The following is a 24488-nucleotide window of genomic DNA, read 5'->3' as shown; positions in this document are numbered from 1 at the left end:
ATTTTTTTTTTTTATTCTTACACCCGACTTTCTTCATTTTACCTTTCAAGTTGCTGAGGTTTGCACGTAAGCGCCGCAAACCCGAGCGGGATCGTCTCCCGCAAAGGCTCCGGCGATCGTCAATCCCGAGCGGAGCGGGAGAGAGCACCGAATTGCCGCTGGAATTTGTTTTAAGTGATATAATTAAAGGTTGTCCCCTCAGTGAAATGATTTCCCTTTTGTTAGGCCTTCGACGTGTTTTGGCATTCTCCCGCTTTTGTCTTTTTCTGCTTTTTGTAAGGAAAATCCACATGAGGTGTTTAAACAATGCAGTGAGAGTGGCTGCGAGGTTCGGCACGGCCGGTCCCGGGTTTTGGGATGGGATAAAGAGCAGTGCCAGTGGGACTCGAGAGGGAATCTCTTTCTTCCAGCAAGTTGACTGACTGTTCAGTAGTCTTTGTGCATGTGTCTTGAAATACTCTCTTTAAACGTTGGAAATCCACGGGGAAATCCCTTGGGTTAGCATTAATCTGCATAACTCAGCTTTTTTGAACCTGGTAAAATAAAGGGGGCACTTCTGTTGCGATCTGCGGCGAACGCTTGGCTTTCATGAAAAGAAAAAGCGGGGTACGGAATGGAAGGTGTGTTATTCGGGTGAAATGGATTGTTGCGTTTTAAATGGCCTTGAGCAGATGAATGGGCCCGTTGGCTTGAGCCGGACAAAGAATCGGGACGTGTGTCCAATAACGCAGGGCACGAGATGGGGATTTCAAAGAATCCAGCCATTGTGTAGGGAGCCGGAGCAGCCCCAGCACCGCGGTTCGGTTGGTTTCGGGAACTCTCTTCGACTCGGGTGGTGTTTTTAAGTGCTGTTTGCTGACCGGTGGGCTAGCTTTGAAGGGTCAGAACAATGTGTAAGCGATGTGACAGGACTTTTGTTCAAACAGGAGCGTTGTTGGATGTGCGGGACTATTTTGTCTGTAGGCATTTCATTCACGAGCGCAGCATACTTCCTTTGAATCCTAGTTTGCGGATTTCAGAGAGGAGTAGAGGCAGAAGCTTGGCCATTCAATAAAATACATTTTTTTTTTAATTATTATTTATTTTTTCCTTGGCAAGTGCTCTCTGCCATCATGTCAGTTGCTATGGCTTCCTCTATAAACCAGAAATCTTATGGTATAAATAGATTTTCTTCATTTTATCCCTCATGAGATACAACTTGCTTTAAGGGGTTCCTGTACAGGATCACGCAGTGTTTCTTCTGATTCTTGTCAGAAGTACTCCTGTGGCTTTTTGTGTGTGCATCTCACAAGGGTTTACATAAACCATTTTTCCTACTTTTAAAGGAATCATAATGTGAAGGTGAATCTCGCGCTTCCCCCTCCCCAGCTGCAGTCAAGTGCAGGGGGGCAAGAGAGATTCTGTGTTTTGGGGTCTCAATGTTTTGAGAGGACTTGGCTTGTTAAATTGAACTTTACACACCAGCAATTCCTGCATCTTCAGAAGAGTCACACAGGCAATTTCCAAGTGTGCAGTTTCATTTGCATAATAGGAGCAATTTGTTGCCATCCACAGCTCTTCCCTGGAAGTGCAGCCGCCGAAGATTAAAATACCTTGCACCCAACATTGTGTAGAACAAGAGTTTTCCGAGACTTGTGTGCTCGGAGCGCTGCGTGCTGAGGATGAGCAGGGAGGCAGACCGAGCCGGAAACTCTTCCGAGCGGACAGTGGCTCTGGTGCGTGCTGCCCAAAGCTTTGTCAGCCTGTGAAGGTGTGCAGCAGCCTTGCTGGGCAGCGTTGCCGAATGCCTCTGCTGCCACGTCTATGAACGTGCCTCTTGGAAAGCCGTTTCCATCAGTGCGGGTTTTGTTCCTTCAGAAATACGTGGTTTTTCTTGGACAGTGAGCCCTTTGATGCAGGTAGCCTATCTTTGTGTGTGTGTGTAGAGCGCTAGCACTTCTGGTGTTACTGGAACTTAGTAGTAAACAGTGAAGTTGTTACGTTTTTATCTTGAGATTAATGTAACCGTATCTCCTTTGTTTAAACTATTCTCATGAATGAGCGTTTATTTTAGAAAATACATAGCACGTGTCTTACAGAATACATGGTTGCGCTGGATTTGTGTGGCAAAAACGTTAAATTTCCATGGCTAAGAGGGCAGTTCTACTTTTTTTAACAGTACTTACAATTTTTTCTTTCAGTGTCTTTTAAAAAATCCTCTGAGATAAATGTATCTTAATGAATTGTGAAAGGTACAGGATTGGGTTTTCTCTTTCAAGATTGAATGGGTATGTGTAGATTCTAAATGGGTTCTCAAGAAGAGAGAGGCAAAAACTGTTGTGCCCTCAATCAGCTTTAGAAAAATAATGGAAATGCTCTTGTTTTATAAAAATCGGTTTTATTAAATGAAAGAAAATGCAGACATTTACTAAAAGACAAGTAAAGGGCAGGAGGCAAGTAGGACGTCTTGGGAGGCAGTGAAATAATTGGCATGGGTGTCTAGCACTGCTGGGCTTTGGGACAACTCTGCGAACATTTAAGGATGGAGCTATGGTGTGGTTGATGGAGATAGGTACCCTGATACAGAGAATGTCCCAGGAATGAGGAAATCTCATTGTGTTGCCTTTGTCTTTGAATTGCAGCGTCTTTGCAGAAGTCATTTGACCTTTTTCTGACCCATCAAAGCCGTAAGCAAGGAATAGTGATAGCACCTTATGAAGAAGAGGTGAACATGGACAACTGATTAAAGTACTTACAGAACGTGCTAAATATTTATTCTGGCAGGGAATTGGCTGTCGAGCCAGACATGACTTGGGATGTAGCTTAAAACAAAGCATGTTGTGTAAAAGCTGAGGAGCAAAGCCACCGTGGGCAGCGAGATCACGTTACCTAGTACCGTTGGTTGGGATCGCTAGCTGCGGCTGGTTAGAGTAGAATTTCTAGACAAAGCTGCTGTAGCTTTTCTGTTCACCACCTCCATTCGGACTCGCTAAAATATTTTTGTGTGGTACGTAATGCTCTGAGATTGAGCTTCTACAGGTTTTTCTCCTCGTGCTTCCTTCTTAAAATAGGCTTTCACTCTGAAAAGTAGTTGTGACATAGAACATCATGTCTTTGGAAAAGACTGTTTGCTACTACCAGATTGCCACCCTAGTTTGGTCCGGCTACACTGGCTGTGTTTGGTTTCCTGCTAAGATTGTAGCTCATGTAGTGGCAGTTGAAGTAAAAAATACCCAGCGTATGCGCAGGAACTGCCCTGAAGTACCGTAGTGGCCCAAATATGCTGTTACCCTGCTTGAATTACGATAGTTGGGGTTTTTTTCTGGCTCGTGATTATTTCTTTTTGAGCCAGGATATGCTTTCTGACTTCAGTGGAAGTTGGACGTGTGTTAAAGGTAGAGTTTTGTCATGCATAAGCCACGTTTCTCTTTGCTGTAAGAGAGGGTGCTTGTCGCAATGTGAACGTAGCAGAACTTGCTTAAAAACATGCTGGCCTCTGTAAGTTAAAGGGGGCTCTCATAACGTGCCATATTTAGATAAACTCAGAGGAGAGGTGTCCTCAGCCATTAGTCATTTGTGCTACATGGTGTTTTATTGTATTTGCAGCGTGGTCAGGAACACCATGCGTATCTGGGGCTACTTCACCTTAGTTGCTAGACAAGTACCTCCATGGCGATAGGCACGCTCTGGAAAGCAAGCCTACGTTTCAAAAAAATCTTTTTTTTGTGCATCTTACAGCACTTTTTGTGTATAATAATGGCATTTTCTTTCCCATTCCCCTTTCTCCTTTGCTTGATCCCACAGGGAGGTCATAATTCTGTGATTTTCACCAAACTCTGTTGCAATGCAAGTGAGTGTGATGTGATAAATTCAGCATTATGACGTCACTTCGTGATCATCAACAGAAGATGGGGTATGTGGGAGCAAATCCTCGTGTAAATACAGATCACTATGATAAATGATAGTCACAGTAAAAAGCCAAACAAATGTGAAAGCCTTTTCTTGAATGGTAATATATTGGCAGTAAAGGCTTTCTGTTTCTTTGCCATTAAATGTTCCTAGCACTCATTGCTGCTGCAGAAGCTGCCTTGACACTTTATGTATAACTGTAATATACACTGTTGTGTTTGCTCACAGGTATATTACTTTTATACGTGGAATTTGATATTCATCTTTGGAGCTCTAGCGTTAATATACAAAATACAAATTTATTGAAGAGTCTTGGGCTATTTAGAATGGGGAATTGAGCATATAATTATGTAAGTTCTAGGATATTAGTATGCCTCAGGCATAAGCACTAAAGAAGTGTTGATACTAATGCTTACTCTATGTATCCTTGGCCGTCCTTTAAATGCTGTGCAGATACAGAATTTAAAAATGCTTTAACACAATTCCAGATAAATGTAAGGGTTTGCTTCTGCTGCATTGATTAGTTTCTGAATTTACTATAACTAAACTATTTAAGAAACTTTTCAGTGTAGAAGATTAAAAGAAAAAATACTATTTTATCTATTTTAAGTTTTGCCATTTTCCAGTGTTCATTCATGGAGGAACAAGAGAGGTTTGAAAACAGAAAAAAATGGTCTTTTTTAAAGCTATGGAGTTTGTCAGCTAGACACGGGCAAGTAAAGTTGATAACTGACGCATTTTTAGCCTGATTAACTGAGGTTGATGGTGTTCCATCAACCGCCTTTTCGAATCCACCAGCCAATATAGAGGTCAACCTATATAGTATAACAGGGGGTGGTGCAATAAAAAATATTGCCTAGCGATCGCTTAACAAAAGTGGAATAGAGTTACAGGGGTGGAATTCTGGTCAGGGTCTCAGGGTGCGTGGGTTCACCAGCAGATCCATTCTACAGACAGAAAATCAGGTGGAGAAACTACTTAAGGTTTCACAACAGCATGGGCGCAAGAGTTCATTAATTCCCTGTTCCTACTCGGGCATTTAGTCGGTGGGAATATTTTGTAGTTTGTGCAGCATTTAGTAAACGTATTGCTATGGGCAGCAACAGTAAATTGTCAATTATAACTAAATGAGAAGGGAAGTCCCTGATCAGCAGGTTGGGAGGGTGTCTTTGCACAAAAGATAAAAAGTGCATGTTCAGAGTAGAACTGGTTTTGGGGGTGTGGGAGGTTTTTTTTTGGTTGGTTGGGTTGGGTTTTGGCTTTTGTTTTGAAATGGAAAGGCAGTAAGTATTACAGATAACATTCAAAGCTTTATTTGCAATACACATTTTAAATCCTGAAGTTATTTTACCCTGTTGATCTTAAATGTCTGAAAGTAATTACGTTTCTTTGTTAACAAATTTGTGTTTGTGCTGCCAATGATTTTCTTAAGTTTTAGGGGAGGTTGTCATCTTTTTTCTTATTAATACTTCTGTGGTCTTAAACCTTCCATACGGTAAATGCTTACACATGTAAAATACTTGAATAATAGCAGTGTGATGTTGAGTTTTCTTTTTAGCCATGTTTGCAGGACTGGGATGTTGGTGTACTTCCATCACAAAGTATCCTTATTCCCGTTGTTGTCTGAATTACTGTGTTTGAATTCAGTAAAAAAAATCCCTGTAGCTGAGGGTTATCAAAACTTAAAGTGGTACTTAAGAAGCTCAAAAGAATTAAAATGTCAGGGCTAATTTTAATACTAGAAGGAAAAAGTTACTAATATAGGTTTCCTCCTGTGTTCTACAGTCTGTCCAGTGAAGATGCTGTGTGAGGCTGCTTTGAGATGCTAACAGGTATCTTGAACTTTTGGTTTTCCAGTGCAGCATCTCTAAGTAATATTTTGCTGTAGGAAAAGACTAAAATCTTGATTTTTTTTTTTTTTTTTTGAAAGCATTTATTCACCTCTCCCCACACCCAAAACAAAACCCCAGCTGGTTTTATTTCCATAATTTCAAAGGTTTTCCTAAGTAGAAGTAAGTTTAGTTTGTCTTGTATCCTTAAAAAAAATAAATTCTATCTCATGATCATCTCTTCACAATGAAGTATGTTCTCATTATTGACATGCCCTCATCTCCACTGTCATTTTATCACATCTAGCAGTAGAGCTCCAAATTAGCATAAAATTGGGTTTTGACATACTTTAGCCATCTAGCGTACCCAAGCAGATGTATCTAAACGCATCGAGGAAAAACTGTGCTCCAGGAACAGCAGTGGGAGAGAAATTAATCTGGAATGGTTTTGTACTTTAATTAAAACGTCCTTGTGGACAGATCCAAAACTTACCAAATTGCCATATATAGCTTTTTTTTTTTTTTTTTTTTTTAAAAACAGGAAAGTACCTCCTCTAAAGGGAAAACAAATAAGATTGGCTTTAGTAGCTAAAACACATAGTCAGGAGGATGTTTGTGGCATTTGTACAATGTGGCTGCTTTTGGTTCTGGAAGCCCTTTCTAAAAATGGAGCTATCACATACGTATTTGGAGTCACATCCAGCTTCTCCCATCCTGCAAAGAACATTTTTAAACATTTTTTTAAATCTATGACCGGATCCCAAATCTATTACTTAAATGTGTTTTTTAAAAAAGAGGAATGCTTGAGATCTCATGCCAAATTAATTTCAGTTGTTGCTGAATATTTAATGGCATTGGTCTTTGTTGTTAACTTTTAATCGATCCATTTGCAGAGCTATATTACGAACCCAGGAACCAGCAGTGGTAATCTGTGACCTGAAAACTGATCACAGAAATGTGATGAGCTTTCTCTGGCATTGTGGACCTTCCTTTAATATTCTGATGTAAAGAGCTCAAGGAATTCATCCCTTAACTTCAGCATCCTTTCCATCTCCGCACTCTGCCTGACCCCCTAATGTAGTGATGCCCTCCAGCCAGGTTTCCTTCACAATTTGTCAGTGTCACGACTTCATGGCTGGCTGGCAGGGGTCTGCACAGAGTGCTGTAGGTTATGCTTTTTCCCTCTCTCATAGCCTTCTCAGCCTTTGCTGTCCAAGAGAGCTAGGCTCTCCAGAGTCCGAATTCTGCACCACGGCACATATTTCTACCAATAAGGCTGTTGTTTCTAAGGCTAGAATTTCGGAGCTGTCTGACAGGAGTGTTGAGTGAATGTTAAATTGCTAGCAGCAAATTTCTGCCCAAAAATAAACCTCAGATGGTCAAAAAGCATTTAGATTTCTAATATCATTGAACAGCTTCATGACAATCAAACCACACTGGTCTGTCTAAAACCTCTTCTGATCTCTAGAAGCTTAGGTGAAAATCATAGGCATTAAATCTGCATTTTCAGTAGCTGTTCTTCTTAACTGTATCTTTAATCCAGATCTTATTGCTGCTACTACAGCTACTCGCCTAGTCAAGTAACAGCCCTGAGAAATCTGGAGGTTAGCAGTGCTCTAGCAAGTTTGTGAAATGCAAGGAACAATTTGCACGTTGCAGTGCTAAAGACGATGTAATAGAGATCATCCTACTTAATAGGCTATTTAAATCCTTGACAACTTACAGTAGTAGATCACTTTCTTCTGAATCCAAAGTTTACCTTTAACTTCTCCTGCATTGTAATTTTATAGGGAGAAGAAGTGGGTGACAGTTGGCGACACATCCCTAAGGATTTACAAATGGGTGCCAGTAACAGAGCCTAAAGTCGATGATGTAAGTATCCTGCAGATGTCTTGCTTTTTTCAAGATGTAGACACTCGTGTTTAGGGAAAGTCAAAAGAAATATGCTCGCTATTCTTTGAGCCTTTAAGCTAAGACTGGTGTGGGTCTTGCAAGCATTCGCATAGAAGAGCTCTAGGGAAGTGCTGATATGTACAGAAAGTGATGTTGATGGTTCAGTGGGTGGCAGTCTTCCCGGAGTCAACTTGGATCAGTTCTCAGATAACTGTTCAACATTCGGCTTGAAGCTGATTTTTGAAACCTTTCCTTAACATAATAATTGGGAGGCGGGGAGGGAAAGCTAAGACATCGATTGCTTTTCCCTTCTTTCTACCTGATGCTTTAAAGGAAAGTAGCTGGTTTGGAACTGCGTGGAGAATGCATTCTATCTGTGCATCGCTGCTGTTTTGCTCAAAAATAGGTGCAAAACACTAAAATAAGGGTAGGAAAATCCGGTGGAACCGAGATTCCTTGTATTAAGGTGTCCAGCCCCAGCAATACAACATGCTTCTATTGTAATGTGTGTTTTCTCTTGATACATGATCTGTGTAATGCATCGCGTTTACATTCTTAGTGTGCACTGTTTGTGTGCCATGATACAATCATGTGGCATAAAAATAAGTGTAAAAATCAAAGTTGATAGGGCTTACAAGTTGTTTTTAAAAATGAACATTGCTCTCATTTTATAAATTGACATATTGTTATAGAGAGAAAACCGATCCGTGGTACCACAGTAAATCAATGATACAATAGAATATATATCTTAAATCTGGTACTCCTTTCTTGGGTTGTCATGTGCTTTTACTTTATTTAAAATATGAGTTAAGACTTGTCTGGAAGAAAACTACTATGTTAATAAATGTGTAAAACGATGGCTTTTAGACAAGACAGTGTCATGATCTTGTCTTACGCAAAGTCCATATTCAAGACCTATGTTTAATTAGCGTTGTTTTAACAGAATTTGTTTCTTTCTGTACCTTTGGTTGTACCACAGATTTCCGTGACTCAGTTGTGGGAAGCCTCTTGTATTCTCCCAGTGCTTGAGCAGCATCTCTGTGAAGTAACCCCTTGTCAGTTGGAAAACCTTTCTTTCTTTCTTTACAGAAACTCATTCGTTCATTCTAGTTGTCAAATGTTTGGTCTTGATTTTATTATTTATAGTACATAGGGGGGAAAAGCTGTGCTAGCTATGTGAGGGGTGTGAGAGAGATTTAGGATATTTAGGCTCACGGCTTCTGAAAGTTGTTTTCCCACAGTTAAGGTATGCCTGCACAGTGCGTACCATGGAACTTTGAAATAGAATTTCTAGTGAGATTCTGGATGAATTTTTGAGGTGACTGGTACCTGAAGTCAGATTCTCTGTTAAGAAGAAAGAGACCGTTACATAAACTCTATGTGCATAATTTAATTGTATTTTTTGAGCCATCACCTTTAGGTTTTGGCTCTAGATTTGCTGAAATTGGGGCACTTGTTCGAGTTCAGTTACTTTAGCGTCCTGCAGTCACATTCTGTTCATTACAAGTAAAGGCAGTTGTGCAGCTGCAGTTGTTGCAGGCTTGATGTCTTAAGGTTTCTGTCTTTTTGTTCTGGAACTTCTCACAATTAAAACAAGTGCATATATTTAAAAAAATAAATATCAGGTAGGGGTCACGTTGGCTATTTATTTTTGTTGTGGACATCTGTTTCTATCCGATTTCATCCACCTGTGGAGGAGCAGACAGTATACTTGCTTTTAACTAGAATAGGAGAATGGGATCTTTCTTTTTTACTGCTTCATGTTTCAAATGGAAGTTGTCTTTGATTTTAGTGAACACAGATTAGATTACTTCCTCCCCCCATGTTGTTCCTAAGACACTTTGACATTTCTGTGAACTAGAATTAGCTAGGCTCTTTTCTCCTACTAGTTTTGGAAGGCTGTTGTAGAACTCACCACTTTGACGGTTAAACCTTTTTAAAAAAAACTTTTCAGCTTAAATTGCTTACAGTCACCTTTCAATATCTCTCGTGTGGAAAAAGTGTCCTTTTTACCATCAAAAAAACCCCCAACCAAACCTGAGAGAGATTGTGTCCTCTCTGAACTTTCATTTTGCAAAGATAAAGAAGTCCATGTGCTTTCACCTCTGTTCAACATATTAGAGAATAAAATCTGGCTTCTCTGAAGTAAAATTACAGTTTAAAAATTAGCCTAATATTCTATTTAAAATAGAGGGAAAAGTCCTTCTAGATAGCGAATGTTGAATTTCGTCTGCAGTCTTAGACAATATTTGATTGTGGTTTTAGTTCCTTCCCTTGTTGGAGGACACTGTCTTCTCCGAATGGATGGGTTGCCGAGCGCTCTTCCTAGAGTCAGGCTTTTAATTGTCTTCTCGGCAGGCACGCAGGATCCTCCAAAAGCAGTGCAGCTGGCTCTTTCTCCTATGAGACTGATTACGTCACCTCTTAATTGAAAATGCTGCATCCCTTAGCAGGCGCAGATTTTCCACGTGATGGATGCCACTGTCTCTTCCTTTGTTTTAATGCTCGCAGTCCATACTGTTGTTCGGTCACAAGCATGTTGTGACCTATTGTTCATGTAGGACTGTCTTGCTTATGCTCTTTGTTTTAGGCCAATCTGATTTTTCTTAATCCATCTTTTAGTTTTAATGAAGAAACAGCATTAGTTGTAGAGAAGGAGGAGGTCTCTGCAGTGTTGGTCATTGAGAAAGAGGTAAAAAGCTGTCTCTTTAGTGTTAAAACTCTAGATTTGTCATCATTCCTGTTGTGTGTGCATGCATATTGTCTAGGTGTATTCTACAAGCTTTCTGATGCTAAAGGAAGAATATATTGAGTTTTGTAGCAGTGTTTTGATATGCCTAAACCATACAGTGAGCAGAGTTACAAGCTCAGAAATCGAGTAGTTTCATGAATCTTAGCCCTGCCTCTGATCAGCGATGCTCTTCCCTTTTCCCCATGTAGCAGCATCTTTTGACCTTGCTTTTGTAGCTCTTTGGACTGAGTACAACGTTAGCAGCCAGCACCTTCCAAGTTCTCCAACTCAGTTTCAGTTGTGCCTCAGATTCCCTATTTGTAGAATGAGGGGTATTATTCAGAACTTCTGTACTTTTTACAAAAACTGTGCAGTTGTTTCAAGATGGAAAACATGTTTAAGTGTTAACCTTTGCTAGAATTTCTGGATACAAACCTATATATCCTAGTGTTTTGTGTCATGAAGTACACAATTAGAAAAACAGCCCTGCAGTTATTAGGACTAATGCATTATTGATAATGTCAGTTATTACACTGGCTTTATTTCTCACTTGAAATTGAGAGATACTTACAGAAGTAATGAGTAGGAAGTGGTTTATATTACAACATGGATTTATCTTCATGGTGATAGTCTCATTTGTTTGTGGTACCTTTTGTTTTTCAGAAAAATAAGAATAAGAAAAAAGGCAAAGATGAAAAATGTGGCTCTGAAGTGACCACTCCAGAGAACAGCTCCTCTCCAGGGATGATGGACATGCACGGTGAGTGGGAGAAGGTCAGCCCCAATTACCCTGCTATGAAAGTGTAACCTAACAGCGTCAAATTCTCTGTTGCTCAGATGCATGGATGACATGGTTGAGTCAAAGTGAAAACAGCATCAGATACTCATTTGGTACCTTGGACTTCTCTTCTGTGGATGTACTAGCAGTTGGTTAAATGCCATTTTTATTTGGGCTGTGTGCGGGGAAACAGGAATTGTTAGTGGAGCTAATTATGAAAATAAAAACAAATATCTACCGTTCAAAATACTACACTCAGGTGAGGTAGTAACTCTGTTGAATTATCTGCTTGAAGAACGAAAAGGCCCCCAAAGCCTCAGTGGCACCTTCTATTTGTGCAGGTTTTGTACTTTTTAACTCTATAGGTGAGTCAGGTCAAAAGAATTCTGTAACGGCCAAGAAAGCAAGCGGTGGTTCTGTGGTGTCTTCCTTCTGCTTCAGCTTGATGAAATTAACTGGTTAAGAAAATGTTTTGTTGGTTTTTTTCTTGCCAGTCAGGCACTTTTAGGTAACTTCTTTTTTCTTTTAATTTTTTTTTTTTTAAAGTGTGAACTGTTGAGTGTTAACTTGCTATTTATTACAGAGGAGCTTGCGCAGCTCAGCTCTGTTTCAATTTTTTACCTTCTGGGTGTTTGGATAACGATAATGGCTGAGAATGCAGCACTCTTTGAGCTGATAAGAGGATCACTTTTTAGTGGGTTGCAAACTTTTAATTTCAGTTTTATTTGCATTTGTATTGCCTCCTGGTTGTTTAAGTGTTTGCAGTGAGTCTGGTCTTGTAGTTAAAGGATTGAGCAGGGTTTTCACACATCTGGATTAATTTTTCATCTGTTTCAAACTTAGCTTTTTGCCTTGGTCAGATCATTTAATTTCTTAAGTTCTTTTTCTCCAATCCATGAGGTCAATATACTGCTTGCTTTTTCTATCATATATCTCATGTGTTTTTAAGCCATACTGTACAATTTCATGATAAACTTAATCTGATCTGACTTGGAGCTCTCTGAAAAGAGATGGTCCCCTCACCAGCTATGTGTTTCTGAAGTCCTTTGGATGTTATGATTGCGCAGATGCAGGAGGAGGTGGATTGACTTGCTTGCTAGTACTTTAACTAACAGTGTTTTGCTGGGTTAGTTTTCTTCAGGGAGCGGGAGCTTCCCCCTTGCTTACCCATGGTTGTTAGACTGGCTGAAAGATTGCAGGAAGTTGCACCTCACTGCTATCCATAAAGCATTCGCTGAGATACTTAACTGACTGTCATTGGCTTTCACAGGAAGAGGGTACAGGCGGAATATTTCCTGTTCACTACAGAGGTGTAATCTGTGCTGCAGAAAGTTGCTGTGATCCAAGTTTCTGGAGGCTAGAGAATATTCTAGGCAATTATCACTTAGAAACTATTGATATTGGGACTGGATGTTAGATTTTACCTTGATGGGGTGTTGTTTCGTTTTGGTTTTTTTTTTCCATCAAGACACACTTCAAAACTCTGCTCATCTGAACACTGTAGTGATAGGTATTTGTAAATCTGCAGCATGAACGATTAATTAGCCCTGTGTTACATGAACTATCAAATGAGACTGTTGCTTCAGTTGATCTGTTTTACTCCTATTACAAAATTCTGGGCTCTTTTGGAAGAGATCTGAGTAAAACACTCTTGGGTTTATTGTATAATATTAGTTAGAACACCTTTTTTTTGAATTTTTCTGATTTTTAGTAAGTCTAGAAGACTGTATTGCAGCCTAGGCTGCAAGACCAAAAATTGCGGTGGTGTGGAAAGAAGTTAGCTGTAGTGTTAGTCTAAATGCTTGGACTTGATCCCAAAGAAGCTAGACTGTATCACGTGTTCTTAGGGAATAATAAAGAAAAAATATGGAATAATTAAGGTGTGCTTTTGATCTTGTCAAATTAGACTTTGTTTTTAACTCTTTTGTTAACAGATGACAATAGCAACCAGAGCTCAATAGCTGATGCTTCTCCAATAAAACAAGAAAACAGTAATAATTCAAGTCCAGCACCAGAACAGAACTTGGCAACACAAGCAGACGGCACTGAAGTAAAGTCTGACGAAACTCAGGCAGAAGCAAAGGAGCAGCCTGGTTCAGAAGGTAAGCTGAAAAGACCATCTTCAAAGCCAAACAAAAAATGTTACCTGTTAGTGTATCATTTGTTTGCTTATCTGTTTTAAGAACTGAATAATAACTATTTGAAAGAAACAGTTTCTGAATTATGTGAAAATGGGCCATAATCTCTCTGGCCTACCGGTGATCCTTCCGTACAATCGGAAAGGTCAGATTGACATTCAGGGTCTTTCAGAGGGGAAACAAAATACTTGGTTTATTGTTGTCATAATCTCAGTCTTGAAAGAAGAAATCTATTAAAATCACCTTTAAAATGGCTGCTACCACATAATCCTGGAAAGTATTACTTAGTGTAGATCCATGAATGTTATCTGGTGTGAAAGTAAAATAGAGGTGGCATACTTTAAAATTACTTTTTTAATTGTGTAAACTTGTAAGCTTACTTAATGTAAGCTTTCTTTTTTCTTAACCCTGCTAGTTATTTATTCAAAAGTTAGTCCTGAATTCTGTCCTAATTTTCTAAATGTGTTACAGTATTGTACTGCAGTTATGCACAGATTAAAAATACATGTGGGTTAAGCGATTTTTCTGAATCACGCTCTGTAAATGGTATTTTGGGTAATTGAAACATGCTCTGTATTTATATTCTTGGGAAGATAACTTTCTTCATCCTTTTATAACAGATAAAAGTTGTCCTTAACACCATTCTAATGACTTGGTTGCAGAATTCCTCCCATAGCAAAGCAATTAAATTATGCCATCCTAATTTAGTTCTTAGCTCGGTCGATCCACTAACCAGTTTAAATTTAGAGCTTTTATCTTGGCAATACCAGAACGGTTAAGTGTGTTAAATGTTGTCATTGTTAATTGGGTTTAAAATTTGACAACTGATTCGTCACCAAATTGAAATAAATCAGAACGCCATATCCTTCAAAGAAAATCTCAGCTAGCATGTTTGGTCGCCGTAAACGGTACAGATTTACTCCTAGGTCTAATATTGTCTGAACCTGCCTGTGTGAAGTTGTTACATAGCATACATGCTCGCCTGACTAAATTTAGGTTCAGGGAAAATCATACCAAGTTCTCTGGATTAGTTCCAGGAGCAGTTACTGTAAAATGAAAGGGAGAAGTAATGGCAAAACATACATGTTATTAATGTGGGTTTTTTTCTCTCGGTCGGGTTTAGAAATTCATTAAGTAATTATCTATCTACCAAAGTGTTAGGATCAATCAAACCCCTGGAATTGTGACATTGTTCAGCTGGATAGGGTTAATGACCTTGTATGTCTCTCATGTTACAACACTGAAATCAGGGGACAGTTGGGATGATCTGAAACGCCTAATGGGGACTTCTTAAAGAAAACGGGTGCATTCAAAGCATTCTGCTGTGTAAACAAGCCATTGCAGGCATGGGAATGGCTTGGGGCTTGGCAGTTTAAAATAGGGATCCCCTTGCCTAAAGGCCAGCAGCAGCATGAGCGGTAGCTGCCAGTAGCAACTGGAAGAGAACACAGCAGCCACGGGCTGTCGGCTGTGGAAGTGGCTCTTAAGCGTGTTTTTGTCATGGGGCCACGTGCACATCACAGAGTGTGCCTTGGCTCGAGTTGCAGTGTGTGCTCAGACAGACACGACAGAAATTGAAATTCCGTCTGACCCTTGGGACTTGTTTCTTTATCAGTATGAACATGCTTTTCTGGTGAGACATGGAAAGGAAGACTATTCTGTCCGAGTTTGCTGAATGTGATCTTTGAGACTGCTCATCATAGGCGTCACTGTCGAATTCAGTCAGAGAAACTTTCAGAAACACTTGTGATGCTTTCTATACAGTACACCACAAAAACCTCCGTTACTTGCTGGTTATGCCATCTTCATTAACTAAAGTTGTCCAAAAAAATGTTTGATTTGCATTTCTCTTCATCTAGAATGAATGTATGTTTCTTGGGTCAGGGACCCATGGAGAGATCACTTCATAAAACCTGACTCCATGTGTTCTTCTGAGAGTTCATTCAAGTCAAAAAGGATTTTTAAATGAGGTGAAGGAAAGAATGGGTTCCAGTCCTTACACTGTTCTTGATCTGGATACCGAAAGAAATATAACTCACCTTTTACAATCAAAGGGGTTTGGTTTTGGGTGGTTTGTTTTTGTGGTTTTCAGTGGTTTTGGGGTTTTGTGTTTTGTTTTGGTTTAGTTTTTTTGAGTCTCTGCTTCTGGATATACTGTATTAAACTTCCAGGGATCTTTAACCTGTAAAGATGTTCTAAGTGCCCCTATCCCTTCTTTGAGTGAATGGGTGCTTTAACTCTGAGTCCTCTGTAAGTCTTGCTTTGAGAGAGAGAAGGGATTAAAAAAAAAAAAGAAAACAAAACAAAAACAGATATGAAAATTGGAAGCGGGGAAGAGCTATAACAAGCTGGGATACTCCTCCATAAGTATGCACCAGAATTAAAAGTTCTACAGCCTTAATTGTTAAGCTAGTTAGCTGAATTTCTAAATTTTATCTTTAAGATAGTAGTATCAAGCAAAAAAGCGGATTTAAAATATATGGCTGAATTTTGATTCAGAGAACTATTCTCTCTCCTTAGCTATGCAGTTTTGCATCCATGAGTTACCACAATTCAGCCCTTTTTGTAGCTACCTTTTACTTCTGGGTTGAAGCAAGTTTTCTCCCGGTCAGTCCCTTTGCAAAGTTTATGTTGAAACTTGTTTGGAAATAGTGTTGACACCGTTCTGTGTTATGGGGTGTGCAGGAGCTTAGCTCCCTCTAGGGACTGATTCCAGCAATTGTATGCTGCCAGCACCGGGAAGGCAAAGGCCTGGCAGGAGCCAGTGGTTGTGGTCCTGGAGTTTGAGCTTAATTCATTATATTCGTACAGTTGTCATGTATGTTATCATTAAAGGTTACACGCGGGTAAAATTTATGTGTTTGGGATGTTGCTAATGAGGAGACATCCGTAAAGCTTCTGCTGAATGCTTTCATCTGTTTCATTTGTTCATAATTATTTCTTGAAATTTCAGATACCTCTGATGAACAGAATTCACAGTCTTCAATGGAAAATTCCATGAATAGTTCAGAGAAAGCAGAAATTCAGTCCTCTGGAGAAAATGATATAATTACAGAGGCATCTAAAAACTCTCAGGTAACTTTAAGCTCAAAAGCCCAATTACTTGGAATTTGGAAAAGCGTATTTTTACCAAAAAGCAAATGTAAGGAGGCCAGTTGTGTATTTAGATTCATTTTCAGAGGGGAGGACAGTAAAGCAGCTGTAGAGTATTAAATGTACAAGTACATGGTTTTGTGGTTAATTTGATTTTCACTTCTTCCATTTCACATAATTTGAACAGTAAGGCTAGATTGGTGTGACTTACTTTTCAGTTTCCTAAACCAGTCTGTGCTAGTTTTGTAAGGGAATATTAAAATTCCATGTTAGTAATTGCTTGGACCTTACTGGACAGGTCACTTCAGAAGTAAAATACCTTCTATAACAGTAAATGCGTATAGCAGTTAGGAAACTTAGTTTTTGTAGGTTCAGTGGATGAGATGTTTGGATGTTTACTCACTGATATACTGAAAAATTCTGGGTGGGTGGGAGAAAGACATTACCCTTGCAGTTGTCCCCCTCACACCGAGGTCCTCAGGCAGAGCACTGCTCAGTCCATCGGTTTTCCTTGTGGGTGGTTGGCTTGTTTCAGTGCACACCTTGTGCTTTCCAAACCTTGCGTGTTCTGTCCCGTAGAGATTGCTTTGGCTACAGCAGGAGAAAATTCGTGTGCGCTTGGTGTGGGTTGTGCTCGTGTGGAGCTGAGGGAAGTCCGGGTATAACCATGCATCAAGGCTGTTGCTTGGAATATTCACTGTGGTTTTTAGTCTGGAACTAGAATTTTGCCCTTTGTCGGTAGACGACAAGAAATGTAAAGATGTCGAGGTAAGATGTAAGTAGGGGAGTGATTTCAGGAAGCAGATGCACTTGCTCATGCCATTCCTGTATCCAGGGAAGCTTTTTATTTTATAAATGACAACACCAGGGAATTTGTTCATGCTTTTTGTTTGATGTTTATGGCGCCTGAAATTCAGTGCAATGATAACGTGGTTGTTTTTCTTTTCCCCCCTCATTAAGGACTCTGAAGGAGTGCCACCTTCTAAAAAGATGAAAGTAGAGGCTTCCCAACAAAATGTTGAAGAGATTTAGACTATAGATTTTTCTGGTCAGTTTTTATGTAAGGTACATCAGTGGGCTTAATTATAGAACAACCTTACTTAAGCATCTTCTCTTGGATGAGGACAGAACTCCTAACTTTTCAAGTTACCAAGCAAAAATCCAAGAAAGCCTAACAAAGGTTTAACTTCTCAGACACTGAAAACTTTTTCCTGTGAAACAAACATTGAGAACTTTTAAGTTACTGTCTCTGAAATGGTTGGAGTAAACAACTCAGGAGGGGTCTACGCACTGTTTCTAAAGTCAAAATTACAATTATGTTGCTGCTGTATTTTTTTTTTTTTTTTTCATTTCTCTATTTAACATTGTAAGATATTTAAGGATGGTACAGGTCAGGTATTAGCTTTCATGTGAAGTTCATTGTTCTGGCGTGATGTCTGCTTTTGTTTTGTGCCTTGTGTTCTGAAAACAGTGCTAACTTTTAAAAGTTGGTTTGCAACTGTCTCCTTTGTAAAGTGGCCTATGTTTGTATAATGCCATGTAGTAAGGCTTTTTCTTTTTTTCTTTTTTTTTTTTTTTTTTTTTTTTTTCTTTTTTTGTTCGGGGTTTTTGTTTTGTTTTTAATTTTTAAATCCCTGGTGCTTAAACTTTTAAGAAATACAGATCAGGAAGCCATTTTCACTCTTGGAGTCCAAGGAGAAAAAGGAGCTTGATATTTTATTTTAGCAGCTATAGTGGAGATCTTTTATTGAATGCATGGCATTCGCAACTGTAAATTTGGTCTTCTAAATACTTAACTTCATCAGAAGTTAACATGATCTGTTTACCATTTATAGTCCAGATCTGAATATATACTATGACACAGCAGTTAAAATACTTACGTATTAGGTCCAGATCTCTGTACTGGGTACAACTTGCTTTACAGAAAAGTTCCACTATGTACATAAATAGGATCAAAGGGATTGATGCACAGTGAATTTATTTTCAATTGGTCTTTTTTGATATCATGTTTTCACTGAACTGGATGTCACTGTACTGTTTCTTTACGAGATGTTTACTTCCGTGTTCCATGTTAATACTGTATTTGGGATTTCTTTTTTTCTTTCAGCAAGTCTTGTAAACAAGCCTTGTTGTTTCCATAGTCCCTACATCATTGTTGGAAATGTTCCTTCTTTTTCAATTATGTTGAAGTGTGCTCAATGATAAACTTGATTGAAAAGCACAAAGTATGTGCAACTCCCTTCAAATTCGTGGCGTGTAGAAGCGCGGAACCATCGGCATCGGGTCACAAGGGCCCGATCTTACAGCAGGCTCTGTACTTCCAGGGTGAGCTCCCAGTTATAAATACCTGGTGTCGGCGGGAACCGCTTCTTTCTCACTTCAGTACACGCACACGTGCGCGTACGTCCATACATATTGCTGGATCGGGCCCTTAGTCTGTCTTCACTTTGTGTGGGAGATGGAACTTGTAATTTAAAATACGATCTCATGGCTATGAAAATGGTTGCATATAGTTTGTAAGCTAGGAACTGTAAATACTTTTTTAAATGAAAAAAAAAAATTGCTTCCAGTTGATACATTTTCATAATTAGCTCTTCATTAAGCTTATTTATTTCTGAATTCTCCAATAGTGAAAATGGCTTGCGCTTAGACTACTGCATTGCGTTTGCAATTACCACTTTATTATGAAAAAAAAAAAAATATGGGGAAGTAGGGGGGGAGGGAATAGAGGGAGGGAGGAGCGGGGAGCCAATACTGACCTTCCATAAGATGTTTGTAGGATGGAACTCCAAATAACATATGACACTCAGTTCCGGAACTTTTCCTTTATGTTGAAATAAAACTTTTTGGATTTTAACTGAATAAAATTTGATTGGAAATCATTCATGAAAACAGTGTGCTCCCTAATAAGTTTTTGGGATTTCTGGTCTGATCATGAAGTCCATTAACATTCTGAAAATAAGGAAATGAGGAGCCAAAAACTATATTTGCACAATATATGCAATGAAACGGTAGAATTCTCTCTTGAATTGTGTGTATGCCTAAAATGTGGATAACTGGTCAATGACGATTGATTTGTATGTATATTACATTCAGATTTAAGTGATATTTTGTGAGAAGTTCTATTGATATATTAAATGGGCAAATCTAGAAAGATTCAAACTTTAAAATATTTTTGATTTACTAACTTTTTGTTGTTTTTAATGCTAAAACAAAACAAATCTGATGCCACCTTTGACAAGTAGTCATGTTTACTAATCCCTATCTTCAGGTGCATCGCAGCAAGTTTTTAATTTTAATTTTGTGACGTTTCCAAGGGAGTAAATAGACTTTTTGTTTAGAAACTAATTCCTGTACTTTAGGAAGAAATAAAATATATAAATAGCACTAAAAATACCTCAAATTTTTTCATTAGATAGAAGCATTTATTGGCATTATTGACATCGACAGGTTTAATTATAAACTTCCTTTTCTCTCCTGTGGCTTCTGCTCAGAACTGTTCATTGTTCTGTGGCTTACGAGACAAGGCGCCATCACCATATTCCTAGAGGCTTTATTTCTAAAGTAGTAACGCTTTATTTACAGCTTATACAGAATACATTCAAAACTTTTTTCTTTTTTTAAACCAGAGATTCTAGTGACAACAGACAACTGAACAAGCAGATAGATTTGGGTTCCTTAGACCTGTTATTGTCAGTCTCGAAGGGAAGAGACTTTGACATTATCTGGTATGAAGAAATCCAAAATAGTGTATAAGACTGTTATTAGTCTTTTTTTGAAGTGCCTGATAACATTTATGGGCCAACGGATGTGATAAAACACATTTTAATGCCAGAAAGTACAGATGGGACCAAACCAGAACATCAAATTCAAATCGACCTGAGGTTTGAAACCAGATCTAAACCCAGCTTTTTTTGGCTTGGACCTATCTCTACCAGAAACTTGTTTTATGAACTCACTGTAAAAAGGGTTTATTGAAAGCATTGAGACGTGGAGCAGAAGGAGAGATGTAATTTTCTTCAAGATGACTGAAAGTTCTCATACAGCTAATGTTTTAGAAATAGTGCAAATATCAAGAAGTGCTTCCTTGCTACAATGCTGAATGTTGGAGCTTCAGTTACAAATAAATACAAAAAAAAGAAAGAAAAAAAAAAAAAGGAAAAAAAAAAAAAAAAAAGAAACTAGAAGCAGGCAAGTAAATTAGCTGAGTTTGTGGAACACGTGGGAAGGCCTTCCGAATAAGCGATTTACTCAGCCAAACATTTTATAGCAGAACTATTCCTTGGAATTTTTATGCTTGGGAAAGTAGTTGTTAAACATTCCAAAAAGTGCTGGCACTTACAAAACAACAAAAAATAATCAACAAGGCAGTATAAAATATTGGTTTTGGGTGGCTATCTTCATACATAAACATTGTCATGTTTTGGAATGTTCTTTATATCTAAGGGCCTGTTAGAAGGTGTAAAGAATTTTGTTTTCTTCAATACCTAATCGTTTTCCATCTTATGATTTGTGTGTGTGTGTGTTGTACAGCAGTATAATTTTTCACTTATTTATTCCATCGGTAGTTATGGTTTGTACAATGTACAATGGTTTCATTTCAAAAATAAAATAAAAAATCACAACACGAATGCTGTGTGAATAATTTTTATCAAGAAACTTAATCTAATTTTTTTTTTTAAATTTACAATAAATTTCTGTTTTTATAAATGGTATTTTTAAACGTGCATTCTATGGTGTTGTCTCATTTGGTAACGTGAAAAATGATTCATCTTTGAGTAGACCAAAGGTGTCCTGATATTGTAGCAGGACACTGAGCGGGGCGGGCGGGCCTTTGTTGTAACAACAACACACAAATATGGCCAAGGTAATTACAGCAACCTGCAGAGTAACTTGGTAATTTAAGGTGCTCGCTGTTGGCTTGGTACTCAGCTAATGTGTTGTGGCAACTTAAATTGGAGGGAGGAGGGCGTAGTGTGGAGACACGCTCAGGTCTGATGCTAGCAAGGGTAAAACTCCTTGAGAGTTTTGGAAAGGTTCTTTACATTCGAGATGGATATAAAGTGTCCGGCTTACTTCTAGTGTTCTGTGTGCTCTGTCCCAAAGTAGCCTGCAGTTTCCAGACAGCTGAACTGGTCTGCTGGCTCCCCGCTTATCAGAAGGGCGAGCCACAGCCAGCTTGCTGGCTCCCAGCTTGGTTTTGTTACCTCCCTTGCATTTGCTGGGGTGCTCGTAGCATCCTCTCATCAACTGCCTAAATTCGCTAACCTGGGAAGAAAACTACCCATTTTAGTTAGATCTTCTTCTCTGGATTAGTGAATTAGAGCAACAGACTTATATGAATGAATTACATACAGGGTGAAGCTGGAGAGAGAAAAGAACAGGTAGAAACAAAGATTGAAATCAAGACGGTCCCAGAAGGAAAGGCCTCTGAACAGGTACGGCAGTGCCAGTAGAGGGTGAAGGAGTGAGCAGCAGCCGAGCCTAGGAGCCGGGTACCAGCTGGAGGTTGGCCCTGTGGTTTGCCTGGGAGCAGGACGGGCAGAGGAGCTGGTGGAGCGGTAACGGGATGGCTGGGCTCCCGGCGCCTGCAGCCAGCCCCACCGTCTGAGGCTGAGTAAGATTCCTTGAGCTCTTGCGCCTCATCAAAACGGGGGCGCTTATCTTCCCGTCTGTAGATTTAGGAGGATAATCTCTTACCACTAAGTGTTGTGGAGTACAGTGCAGGTATATTTTTAAACAGCTTGTACGTCTCTCTGTTCAGTGCGTATTATAGTTGAATTCGAAGTCAGTAAATGCCTCCTCCTGTGCTAAAAGCCTGCGCTGTTGAAGAAACATCATCAGAAGATGATGGCCTACGCTTCACCTTGCACTGCAAATTGCTAAAAAAACAGTAAGGAAAAGCACGCTCCAAAGATGATGTCGCGGCCCATTAGTGTTTCCCCATGCTTCCTGGAATTCCTTATTGTGGAGGAGGAGAGCCAGGAGCATTCTCCCGTTACTGATAACCTAAATGCTGATCTTAAGGCAAACCAAGAGATCTGCCTCCAAAATAACTGGATTTAAGGGATGCGGCTTCCCCTGTGTCTGTGGTCTTTGCACTGAGGATGATTAGAGGAGAAAACCCTGAACTGCATCAAATGTTGGTCATAGCTTAAGACCGCTACCCCTGTTTTAAATGATGGTTTGGTGTACTGCTAAGCCGCCTTAGAGAATGGCATTGCTACCGAGCAACTTCAGTTTAACAACTTATCCCTCCTTGCACACAGGAAGAAGCAAGTGTGCCTATAAATTTGTGAGGTAAACGCACAGGCTGTTGCCATGAGGTACTGTATATGGTGCTGCTACTGATGGGTGGTGGTGTGGTGATGTTTAATTTTGGTTTAGTTCAGGTGCTCTCAGCAAATTACATGTCAGACTCAAAATACATTGTAAAACTATGAATGTTTTGAAATGTTTTCATTTTTTGCGCTTAGAGTACTCCCCATCGGAATGCTGGGAGATAGCATTGCTTTTTTTTTTTTTTTTTTAAAACAAAAACCTTTAAGGTAACAATAACCAGCTTTGAAGCTAAATTATGACTGGCCTTTTCTTAAGAATTTTAGTCATATGCAATGCTGACTAAGAGCTGAATGTTGATTTTTAGAGATTTCTGAGAGAGCCCTCCCGTGATGTGGGAAGCATTGGACCCTACCACTCCTCCCCTGAACTGATTTGTCTTGATTTCATGGGCTTTAGTGGAGAATATTAAATCGCTGCAAGGGTGTAACTGTGATATTGCTCTTCCTTCTGTGCCCAAGACTTGCTATCTCTGTCCCTTGAGTTTCCCTTGGTCTTATTTCTGGTTTTACAAAGCAGAAAACGTAGCATGAGGCAATTTAATGTTCGGGGTTTTTTTTTTCCTCCTCCTGAGGATGAATACGTAGAAGAGCCTGTGTTTTTAAGTACAAGGTCCTAGAACTGAGAGAATATAAGCAATTCAGTATAAGTGCTTTGGAGTATGCCATCTAGAATACAATTGCTCTCCTGGTGGTGGTGGTTTGCTACACAGGGCAAGCTAGAGATCTTTTCTCTTGACTTTGTACATACATATATATGTATCTGGGGTTTTGTGCTGTGAGCTGCTGTTTGCTCCCCAGACTGACACATCTGCTGGCCCTATTCATCTTGACCGACAGGTTCCATTGCTTCCTTTATGCTTTCGAGAAGGATGAAATCCAATCTTTACTTCCTCTGGCTTACTTTACGCCGCAGGTACGTGGGTTAGGTGTGAGCCACCAGGCTGGCAGTAGAAACTCTGTATTGCAAGCTTTTCTCTGCAATTCCAGGCCGATCCCTCCGGCTGTGTTTGCAGCCTATCTGCTGCAGGTCTCCAGCTACTTCTGTAGCTGCCCTGGCTTCTTGCAGACTGCTTCTGGAAAATAATAAGCAATTTACTGTATTAAAGGTAGTTTAAATCCATGAAATATTTCTAGCCCAATGGCTATCTCATCATCATTCTTCAGCCAGTTCTGGGCTGTTCTCTGCATCTTCTCATGTTCCTAAGAGTCCCTTAAGCTTAGGGGTGTTTTTCTGAGGAAGTGTATGCCCAAAGACAGGCAGTTAGCTTCTTGTGGTGGTTCCGTTCGAGTGACCATGGCCTCCCCAGGCCTCTTCACAGTCTAAAAGGCTGGAGGTGGTTATGCATTTTTGGTTGAGGCTTCTTCCACATGCCACCTCATGCCCTACACCATTGTCCTGCACGGTGGAAGCGCCAGGCTGGATCCTTTAAGCCACTGCAGGAGGGGATAGGACAGCGGTAGCGTGACACCAGGGCCTGTGGCAGCGATGCCTTCGGCCGTCTTGGTGAGGCTGATGGTAATGCAAGGTGGCCTTGGTTTTGTGATGGATAATGGTGTAAGGGGAAGGGTAAAACATGGTGGATGTGTGGGAAGAGGCAGGGTGGTCCTGCCCTTTCCTCTGAAGGAGCTCTCCTCTTGTAACTGAAGGGCAATGGGGGTGAGGGAAAGCAGCCTCCGGGGTGATGGTGGGCCACAGCCTTCACCGAGGGAGAACACCCTCAGGGGTGTTTTCCAGTGGCCTTCGGGGTGGCTGATGGTGGCCTGGGCCTCTCCCTGAGGGGACGTTGCCTCAGGGGC

The 24488-nt window shown here is 39.9% G+C and overlaps 1 protein-coding gene across 2 annotated transcripts; it reads left to right on the top strand.

Moving 5' to 3' along the window:
* The first annotated feature begins 3788 nt into the window (after window positions 1–3788).
* Window positions 3789–19050, top strand: BCL7A (BAF chromatin remodeling complex subunit BCL7A). 2 transcript variants are annotated; one of them, XM_009634894.2, is made up of 6 exons: window positions 3789–3892; window positions 7508–7589; window positions 11005–11101; window positions 13054–13221; window positions 16211–16332; window positions 17311–19050. In XM_009634894.2, the coding sequence occupies exons 1-6, from the start codon at window positions 3858–3860 to the stop codon at window positions 17380–17382; spliced, it is 576 nt and encodes a 191-aa protein (XP_009633189.1). In that variant the 5' UTR covers window positions 3789–3857; the 3' UTR covers window positions 17383–19050. The 2 variants fall into 2 exon arrangements, with proteins under 2 accessions (XP_009633189.1, XP_035746381.1); XM_035890488.1 differs by lacking the exon at window positions 17311–19050 and having other exon boundaries at window positions 16211–17292.
* The last annotated feature ends 5438 nt before the right edge of the window (window positions 19051–24488 follow it).

This window comes from Egretta garzetta, unplaced genomic scaffold (assembly GCF_000687185.1).
Source record: "Egretta garzetta isolate BGI_Z169 unplaced genomic scaffold, ASM68718v1 scaffold343, whole genome shotgun sequence".
Lineage (NCBI taxonomy): Eukaryota > Metazoa > Chordata > Aves > Pelecaniformes > Ardeidae > Egretta > Egretta garzetta.
The sequence above is the reverse complement of the archived record's forward strand: the minus strand, read 5'-3'. Positions and strand labels throughout refer to the sequence as shown.